Here is a 10886-nt window from a genome sequence, read left to right as displayed (position 1 = left end):
TTTGGGGAAATACTGATTTAGGAAACTGGAGATGCAGTAGAACTGAGTTTGCCATTTCCTAAACCAGTGTGCAAAACTACAATTCCCAGCATAGCCAGTAAGCTGGGAGTTGTAGTTTTGCAACAGCTGGAGGCACCCTGGTTGGGAAACACTGCCTAAGAACTGGCTGCAGCCCTCTCCCTGCACACACAGGGGGTGATGCTGAGCTCCATGTGATTGATAGACACTAGTGATGCTCACATTTTTCCCCATTACCAGGCAATGTGTAAGTGAGGGAAGTACTGCTGCCTACACTGCTGCCTGTACTGCTGCCTGCACTGCTGCTGCTGCCTCCACTGCTGATGCCATAGAGAAAAGCTGCTGCTCCAGACAATTTATGACTCTTCATGTCCCTTTAAAGCACTCCAAAGCTGTGTTCAGGCGACAAGCAGCTCTGTTCCTGTGCTGGGAGCAGAGCCACAGACCTGGGAGAGGGATTGCATTGCATTACATTGCATGGTGCTGGGCTGCAGCAGAAGAAGAAGGAGGCAAGTGAAGAACCCAGCAGCATTAAAGGGGGGCATCAGTGCCAGGGATGTAACTGCTGCCAGGAGAGGATAACCCCTCATAATACCAGGATTCTCTGCCTAGAAGCAAAGGATATACCTTTATATAAAATAAAGCATATATATATATATATATATTTTTTTTTTTGTAAGTATACAGGAGCATCATCCCCCCCATCTCTCTCTCTCTCTCTAAGGATTTAAGGAGGCACTCTGCCCACAGGAAGGATCTCCAAGGCTTCCCAGGATTTTCCCATCTCTTTAAAGTTGCAGCTCAGAAGAAAAAAAATAAAGAAACAAATAATAATCCACCTTAAGTTTGCAGCCAAACTTCTCATCCCCACCTTTGCCTCCTTTTTGGATTGTGAGGATATATATATTTTTTTATTATTATTATTATTATTTTATTTTATTTTTATTTTATTTTATTTTTTTATTTTTTATTTTTTTTTCCCCCAGCTTGGATTTAAAAAAAGGGGGATGTGTATAATACAAGGTGCAGAGCTTAGCTGGGAAGAGAGTGAGTTATACACCTGCAGAGCCCGGAGCTAAAGCATTGAAGTGCCCCCCTCCAAGAAGCCCCCTTTAAGTCCCTGTGCCAAGGGGTTCCTTCTCATCACCCACTACCACCATCATCATCATCAACCATGAGCTCGGTCAGGCTGTGTGGATGTGTCCTGCTCCTGCTCATCTGTGGTAAGTCACCTATACCCTTATTCCAATTGGCATTGTGCTGGGATTTTATGTTTTCCAGGTTGGCATCAGATGGCACTTTTGGCTGTGCACACACCAGCTGTGTAATCATGTGTATGTGTGTGTGTGTGCAGACTGGCACATTGAGTTGGCACTGCATTGGGCTGCGCACACATAAGCCTGGCACCCCTGCTGGGCTATGCATAGTTGGCATACTGGCATCATCCTGCAGCGGGTATGATTACGTGGATATGTGTAGACTGGCAAGTGACCACCTTATGTGGGCACTGTAACACCTGGAAATGAGGGTGATCTGAGCTTTACCATGCCCAGGTTTTCGTGGTGTAGACTGGCTGTGGCTCCCCTGGCACTAGTGATGTATGTGAAGGGTGGCACTGGCAGGGTTAAAATAAGCAAGGTTCACTGTTGCAGAAAAAAAAAAAAAAGCTTATTGTTGTTTTATTGTAACAATTCAACTTAGAGAAGCAGCAGAGCTGAGTTTGCCATTTCCTAAATCAGTATTTCCCCAAAAAGTGTGCCTCCAGCTGTTGCATAAAACTACAACTCCCAGCATGCCCGGACAGCCTTCGGCTGTCCGGGCATGCTGGGAGTTGTAGTTTTATGCAACAGCTGGAGGCACGCTGGTTGGGGAAACGCTGTCCTAAAGCATGGTAATACATTTGGGGCTGCACACAATTCAGCTCTGCTACATTTTGTACCTGCAGCTGTTTCATAATGTGTGTATAAAGACATCCCTGTGCACATTACTCAATTCAACTTGAGATGCAGTAGAGCTGAGTTTGCCATGTCCAAAACCAGTATGCAAAACTACAATTCCCAGCATGGCCATTAAGCTGGGAGTTGTAGTTTTGCAACAGCTGGAGGCACGCTGGTTGGGGAAACGCTGTCCTAAAGCGTGGTAATACATTTGGGGCTGCACACAATTCAGCTCTGCTACATTTTGTACCTGCAGCTGTTCCATCATGTGTGTATAAAGACATGCCTGTGCATATTACTGAATTCAACTTGAGATGCAGTAGAGCTGAGTTTGCCATTTCCTTAACCAGCGAGCCTCCGGCTGTTGCACAACTACAATTCCCAGCATGGCCAGCAAGCTGGGAGTTGTAGTTTTGCAACAGCTGGAGGCACGTTGCTTGGGGAAATCCTGTCCTAAAGCATGGGGATACATTTTGGGCTGCAGTCGATTCAGCTCTGCTACATCTCTACATGCAGTTCTACTACAATGTGTGCGTAAAGACATCCTCTACCTGAGTTTTACCCCCAGGCATAGCAGATCTGTATTATTTATCAAGGCTTTGGGTCTAGAGCCTGTTCTCACCTCTCCTTCTAATACCCATAGATTGGTGGTCTCTAAACTGCGCCCAGATGTTGCAGAACTACAACTCCCAGCATACCCAGACAGCCAACGGCTGGGAGTTGTAGTTCAGCACCATCCTAAGGTCTACTACTTCTATGCAAAAATTCAGGGTTCTAAAAAAAAAATCTTCTCATCCCTATGCCAGCTAGGGCAAGTAGCCATTTGACTTTCGTAAGCTGCATTTATTGGTGTGCATGCTGGGAGTTGTAGTTCTGCGACATCCTAAGGTCTACTACTTCTATGCAAAAATCCAGGGTTCTTAACAAAATCTTCTCATCCCCAAGCCAGCTAGGCAAGATGTAGCAGAGCCAAGTAGCCATTTGACTTTCATAAGCTGCCTTTATTGGTGTGCATGCTGGGAGTTGTAGTTCTACGACATCCTAAGGTCTACTACTTCTATGCAAAAATCCAGGGTTCTTAACAAAATCTTCTCATCCCTATGTCAGCTAGCCAAGATGTAGCAGAGCCAAGAAGCCATTTGACTTTCATAAGCTGCATTTATTGGTGTGCATGCTGGGAGTTGTAGTTCGGCAACATCCTAAGGTCTACTACTTCTATGCAAAAATCCAGGGTTCTTAACAAAATCTTCTCATCCCTATGCCAGCTAGGGCAAGTAGCCATTTGACTTTCGTAAGCTGCCTTTATTCGTGTGCATGCTGGGAGTTGTAGTTCTACGACATCCTAAGGTCTACTACTTCTATGCAAAAATCCAGGGTTCTTAAAAAAATCTTCTCCTCCCTATGCCAGCTAGCCATTATGTAGCAGAGCCAAGTAGCCATTTGACTTTCGTAAGCTGCATTTATTGGTGTGCATGCTGGGAGTTGTAGTTTGGCAACATCCTAAGGTCTACTACTTCTATGCAAAAATCCAGGGTTCTTAACAAAATCTTCTCATCCCCAAGCCAGCTAGCCAAGATGTAGCAGAGCCAAGTAGCCATTTGACTTTCGTAAGCTGCATTTATTGGTGTGCAGCGATAAGTCCCCAATGCAGTTGCTGGTTGTCCTATGTATCACAGCGAAGTGATATCACTTGAGAAACTCAGCTCTGCTGCTCCTGCATGGACACCTCTGTCTATTAAGTGATATCACTTGACAAACTCAGCTCTGCTGCTCCTGCATTGACCCCTCTGCCTATCCCTCAATCATAGTTGACAGCTGTCGGATCATCTTTTTTGTAGGGACCACCCCCACACTCTTAGAAACCCCCCCCCCCCATCCCCTCCCCCTGTGCAGTAAATCTCCCTCCCTCCCTCTACATTGCTGTATAATCATTTTTCCACAAGATGAGGTTACTCAACCAACACATTGCAAATGCACAATCTATTTAATAGCTTGGTTTATTTTTTTTCTGTTTGTTTTTTTTTTTTTTTTTTTTTTTTTTTTCTACTCCCATAGAAATGACTATTAGACTATTAGGGTTAAATGAGGAGCGTCTCTAAAGTACACAGCTCCCTCCTGAATGGCGCTCGTTAAAAAATGGGACCTCGGATGAGACTTAACGCTTAGCATTAGCTTGAAGAATTAAAAGCTCCTGCTATGAGACAAGCCATTAATTGGCGCATACGAAAATGGGAATCGTTCGCCGGATGAATGGTCGCTGGCGAACCGTTCACACCTTTGCGTCATCTGGGAATTGGTTGATGATGTCTGAGATAAGGATAATCCTGTAGTCAGTGACGGTTAAGGGTGAAGTTCACAGCACCCAGGGCTTTAGGTAGGAGGGGGTTTTTTATTTTTAGCAATCATTTTTTTTATTTTATTTTTTTTTTAAATATAAAAAAAAATGTTTAAAAGTATTTTTAAAAAACTGCAAGTTAGAGGAAGAATAAACTGTTGTGAAATACAGGAAATCAAATATAGTCAAACAGTAAATACAAATAATTAACTAAATGAATAAATCAGAACATAAAAAAGTATATAAATAAAATACAAAAAAATAATAATAATAAAAAATGATATATATATGATATTTTACTAGTTGTTTCATTGGCAATCATAACATTTGGAAGCTTCTCCAACAGAATTAAAAAGGATTTTTCTCCTAGAGGTTAACCCCACAGCTGCTGGAGCTGATGTCGTTCAGTGTCTGAATGCATTGGTATCCAGATCGCTCTGTAATGCCAGGGTGCTGCTATTTTGTACGCGTAGAGGCGGCAGAAGCGGCGCAGCCTGTAGGAGACAGTAGATTCCTATGAATAATTCTATCTTGTGTCTTAGTGGTTCTGTCCTTAGGAGAGTTTAGGAGACAGATGCCGTCTGGAAGAAAGTTGCTGCTTCCTTTATTTTTCTAGACTGATAGATATTCAGGTAGCAATGACTACTGGGGATAGATAGATAGATAGATAGATAGATATGAGATAGATAGATAGATAGATAGATAGATAGATAGATAGATATGAGATAGATATATAGATGGATATGAGATAGATAGATAGATAGATAGATAGATATGAGATAGATAGATAGATAGATAGATAGATAGATAGATAGATATGAGATAGATAGATAGATAGATAGATAGATATGAGATAGATAGATGATATATATGAGATAGATAGATAGATAGATAGATGGATATGAGATAGATGGATAGATAGATAGATAGATAGATAGATATGAGATAGATAGATGATATATATGAGATAGATATGAGATAGATAGATATGGAAAAGATAGATAGATATGAGATATATAGATAGATATGAGATAGATAGTTATGAGATAGATAGATATATATGAGATAGATAGATAGATAGATAGATAGATAGATAGATAGATAGATAGATAGATATGAGATAGATAGATATGAGATAGATAGATAGATATGAGATAGATATATAGATAGATAGATATGAGATAGATAGATAGATAGATAGATAGATAGATAGATATGAGATAGATATATAGATAGATATGAGATAGATAGATAGCTATGAGATAGATAGATATGAGATAGATAGATAGATAGATATGAGATAGATAGATATTAGATAGATAGATATGAGATAGATATAAATAGAGTAATATGAGATAGATATGAGATAGATAGATATGAGATAGATAGATAGATAGATAGATATGAGATAGATAGATAGATATATATGAGATAGATAGATAGATATGAGATAGATATGAGATAGATAGATATGAGATAGATAGATAGATAGATAGATAGATAGATATGAGATAGATAGATATGAGATAGATAGATAGATATGAGATAGATAGATATGAGATAGATAGATAGATAGATAGATAGATAGATATGAGATAGATAGATATGAGATAGATATATAGATGGATATGAGATAGATAGATAGATAGATAGATAGATATGAGATAGATAGATATGAGATAGATAGATAGATATGAGATAGATAGATAGATGGATATGAGATAGATAGATAGATAGATAGATATGAGATAGATAGATATGAGATATCTATAAACATGATAGATATGAGATAGATAGATAGATAGATAGATAGATAGATATGAGATATCTACAAACATGATAAATAGATAGATATGAGATAGATAGATAGATAGATATGAGATAGATAGATATGAGATAGATAGATAAATATGGAAAAGATAGATAGATATGAGATATATAGATAGATAGATATGAGATAGATAGATAGATATGAGATAGATAGATAGATAGATAGATAGATAGATATGAGATAGATAGATAGATAGATATGAGATAGATAGATAGATAGATAGATAGATATGAGATAGATAGATAGATAGATAGATAGATAGATATGAGATAGATAGATAGATATATATGAGATAGATAGATAGATAGATATGAGATAGATAGCTATGAGATAGATATATAGATAGATATGAGATAAATAGATAGATATGAGATGGATAGATAGATATGAGATAGATAGATAGATAGATAGATATGAGATAGATAGATAGATATGAGATAGATAGATAGATAGATAGATAGATAGATAGATAGATAGATAGATATGAGATAGATAGATATGAGATAGATATGAGATAGATAGATAGATATGAGATAGATAGATAGATATGAGATAGATAGATAGATATGAGACAGACAGATATGAGATAGATATGAGATAGATAGATAGATAGATATGAGATAGATAGATAGATAGATAGATAGATATGAGATAGATAGATAGATATGAGATAGACAGATATGAGATAGATATGAGATAGATAGATAGATATGAGATAGATAGATAGATAGATATGAGATAGATAGATAGATAGATATATATGAGATAGATTGCATTAAAAGCTATAATGTCACCTTATCCCAATTAGAGAATGGCACAATATAACGCTACCCAACAAGACAGGGTGGCACCAAGGAGGATGCTCATACAATTAGCACCGATGGTTTGTTTTGGCGCTTGGCTTTATCAATCAGGAGAGGGCAGGTCATGCTGTGTTCTGATTGGATCATTGGGGGCGGGTTCCGCGTTTGGCTGGTGATGTCTGACGTCTGCCTGTACACCAGACAAGGAGAGCCCAAAGGCTTGTGAAGAGCGGAGCGTGAGAATGGACCAGCATGGCTGCAGGAATCCAAGTGGCAGGCAGTCAGAGCAGCCAAGTGGCCATCTAAACCTCACCCATGAGGGATTCGATGTGTTGTGTAACCATGCCCACCAGGGAAAACAAACCTGTACCCAGGCAAATGTTCTATGGTACATTCAAAAACAAATGATACATTATAGAGTTATCTACAGTAACTACAAACGATTGGGTTTCCACCAATGGACTTAGCAAGTAAGGGGGCCACTTCCAACCCACATGGAGGGCTGACCGCCACCGCAGCTAGTAGGCCCTGTTCCCATAAATCTAGCGATCCAGTGATGTTTCCCTGAGGAAAACTGATGCCAGAACCGACCCCATTAAGCTAAAATACCAACCAGTTGCAGGAGCGACATAATAAAATATATGTTGTAGTGTTTTTCTATTCGACTTTTGACTTTTCTTTAAAAAAAAAAAAATAAGAAAAAAAATCTCATGACAAACAATGTGACAAAAACAGCATTATAGTGAAAAGTACAGAAATAAAATCTTTCACCAACCAAGGACTTTTAACTATGGAAAATAGGGAAACAAATTTACACTTGGTGAGTGCTTCTTTTACAAACCACTCACACTTTTGAATTGCCTATATTGCAATATCCCCTGGAGATCCTTATCCACTGCGATCCATTTCGGTCGGCTCCAAATCCCTCCGAATAACAAGATAAAAACCAAAAAAATACAAAAAATTGGAGAGCGGATAAGATCGACTATAAAGTGCATACAGTGTCTTTTCTTCACAATTACTTCACCGAGAGGGTTTTTTTTTCATCCTAAACCCCCCTCAATCCTGCAAGCCTACGATTATCCACCCTGGACACCGCTCACTGGACCGGGCGCACACCTCTCACTTGTCCTTCTCACTTCGGAAGCAGCTGGAGTTTTTCGGAAGCAGCCGAAATCCACGCATTCTTTTTTCTGCAAGGTAACAATTTACTTAACATAAAACACCCCCAAAAAGTACTAGTTCAGCATGATCCTGGTACAGTACAGCATGGTCCAGTGAGCGGGTTCAGGGTGAATAATCGTAGGCTTGCAGGACTGAGGGGGGTTTAGGACGGAAAAAAAACCTCTCGGTGAAGTAGGTGTAAAGAAAAGACACTGTATGCACGTTATAGTCGATCCTGTCCGCTCTCCAATTTTTATTATTATCTTTTGTTTTGTTTTTAACTACAGCATTAGTGAATGTCAGGTTTTTCAGAGAAAACTGATTTGGATAAAACTCACAGGTGACACCAAAAAGTTGGCTGCAGTGATGTCATCAGATCTAGGCCAGACCCCCAGGCCAGTCTTAGTCTGCCACATCGGAAATAATGGACACATATGATTATCCAGGTTGGGCAGAGCAATGGAGGAGACCACTTCCACCTCAGATGGATTGCAGCAACTAATGGTGGTCCCCTACCGTAGCTCTTAGTTGACCATTCACCATTAAGTGACATCATCAAATAGCCTGTGGTGATGTCATCAGATCTGTCTAGCCCACAGTCAGTCTTAGTCTGCACTTTGAATTTCCAAACGCTCCAGAACAACACATGTTTTTGAGACAATGATACACAAGATAACGAGACGCATTGGTCTGTGAGTTTATCCATTGGGGTATCTGGATAGATGTCAAACGTTTTTTGGACTTTTCAAGGAATGGATGGTCTCTACTGCTTGGATGAGTGTCTGGCGTCTAGCTTGGTGCTCGAATACTTAGAGTGGCATATGCAGATTGCAAAGCAAAAAATTCTAATCCCATGTTTAGAGGGATTTCGTCGTATTAGTAAATCGGATTACCGGTCATATGATTCCGCGATAATGTGGCTTTGTTGCTATATTCTAACTATGGATAGAGGGAGCGGCCATGGTGGTGCACTCGATCTGGGACAGAAAGAGCACTGGGAGGTTTATCAGGAAAAACATGGACCATTGATAGCATTAAAGGGGTATTCCGCTGCTCAATGTTCAGAACAAACTGTTCCGAATGCTGGAGCCGGCCCTGCCCCCTCATGACGTCACGTCCCACCCCCTCAATGCAAGTCTATGGGAGGGGGCATGATGGCGGTCACGCCCCATCCCATAGACTTGCATTGAGGGGGTGGGGCGTGACATCATGAGGGGCCGGGCTGTGACGTCACGAGCTCCCGGTGCCTGCTCCAGCATTCGGGACAGTGTGTTTCGAACGCTGAGCAGGAGATTACCCCTTTAACTATCAGTCCGCTGAGAGTTAGCTACTTTTCAAGATAAGATGTCACGTGTGTGTATGGGAGGAGCGGCTCTATATTTAACCATTATGTAACTTGTACATGGTATTTTTCTGTTTTTGCTTCTTCAGGCTCGATCTCTAGGCTAGTGGGTGTAGACTAGCTGTTATCATGTCTCCCACACACTGTACACACAAAAGAAAGGATCCTGCTCCCCTACATCTGTATACCACACCATCAGAAGCAGCAGTAGTCTTTGAGGACACTATAAAGCAGTACTGAGCAGTGTAAATTAATCCAGCACTGCTGTGATTTATGACAAGCTACAACCAGGTCTCTTTGTCCCTCTGCCTCTGTGTGTCTCTCTGCAGCTGCTCCCTTCTCCTCCTCTTCCACCTCATTTCTCCATAGAATTCCATGGGTGGCAGCTGTAACCTGATCTCTCAGTGAAAAGACTCTTGAGTACAGTAAATTCTGAGTGTGTGATCAGTGCAAGAAGAATAGGGTAGTGGTAAAGAAGACTAGTTAGTGGAGGAGCATTTTTCTGTAGTAAGACATATTACAGATAGGTAAAGCAGTTCATACCTCCTTGTCACGTAGCTTCCCCTTAAACGTCAGTGTATCACTCCAGCATTGAGTTTTAGAAACTGACTGGGAATGTATGCCAAGCCAGAAATCCCTCCAGAAAATTTACAGAATTCCAGTGGAGCATTCATGGCCTATAATTCTCCATATGTCTTTATGACACTATCCCTAAGGAGAAACAATGCTTCACCCTCCAAAGCAGCAGCAGCATTAGTATTTGAGGAAACGATAAAGCAGTACTGAGCCATGAAAATGAACCCATCACCACTGTGAGAAACTGACTGGGAATGTATGCCAAGATTTACAGAATTCCGAAGAGAGCATCATTGGCCTGTATGACTCCACATGTCTTTATGACACTATCCTTAAAGGTGTCCTCTGCTCCTAGACATCTTATCCCCTATCCAAAGCTGCACCCGGCATTCGTTTAGAGCGTCGGTTGCAGCGCCGGAGCCTTGTAACATCACAGCCACTCCCCCCGCTCGTGACGTTACTGCCATTCCCCCTTAATGCAAGTCTATGGGAGGGGGCCATCCGCCCTCCAGTCATCTGGCACGGAGGGAAGTTCGCTCCGTGCACCAGATGTCTGGGGTGCCGCAGCTGAGATCACGGGGGTCCCCAGTGGCGGAACCCCCGCGATCAGACATCTTATCCCCTATCCTTTGAATGGGGGATAGGATGTGTTGGGGCGGAGTAGCCCTTTAAGAAGAAACCATACTACTTTTATTTGTTATAAAAATAGTATACTCAATATTTACTCTGTATGGCAAATTGTGCCACATAGCTCTAAGTGCCTATGGAAACGTCAACTACTCCATGACACGTATGGTGTCCCATTTCGTGGCCCATGGTCTTAGACTAGCTGTAGCCTACAACATAATCTTTGACTAAAACAGCATCTTCGACTATGGCC

The 10886-nt window shown here is 41.0% G+C and overlaps 1 protein-coding gene across 1 annotated transcript in view; it reads left to right on the top strand.

The window, feature by feature from the left end:
- Positions 1 to 284: 284 nt before the first annotated feature.
- Positions 285 to 10886, top strand: part of GFRA4 (GDNF family receptor alpha 4) — a 435063-nt gene continuing 424461 nt past the window's right edge. Inside the window, exons 1-2 of the mRNA XM_056553308.1 lie at positions 285 to 909; positions 1005 to 1241. Coding sequence (XP_056409283.1) covers positions 1193 to 1241 — 49 coding nt within the window. The 5' untranslated portion in view covers positions 285 to 909; positions 1005 to 1192. The remainder of the gene's footprint in view (positions 910 to 1004; positions 1242 to 10886) is intronic.

Source organism: Hyla sarda, chromosome 1, assembly GCF_029499605.1.
Source record: "Hyla sarda isolate aHylSar1 chromosome 1, aHylSar1.hap1, whole genome shotgun sequence".
NCBI classification, from domain to species: Eukaryota; Metazoa; Chordata; class Amphibia; order Anura; family Hylidae; genus Hyla; species Hyla sarda.
This window is presented reverse-complemented; position numbering and strand designations above follow the sequence as displayed.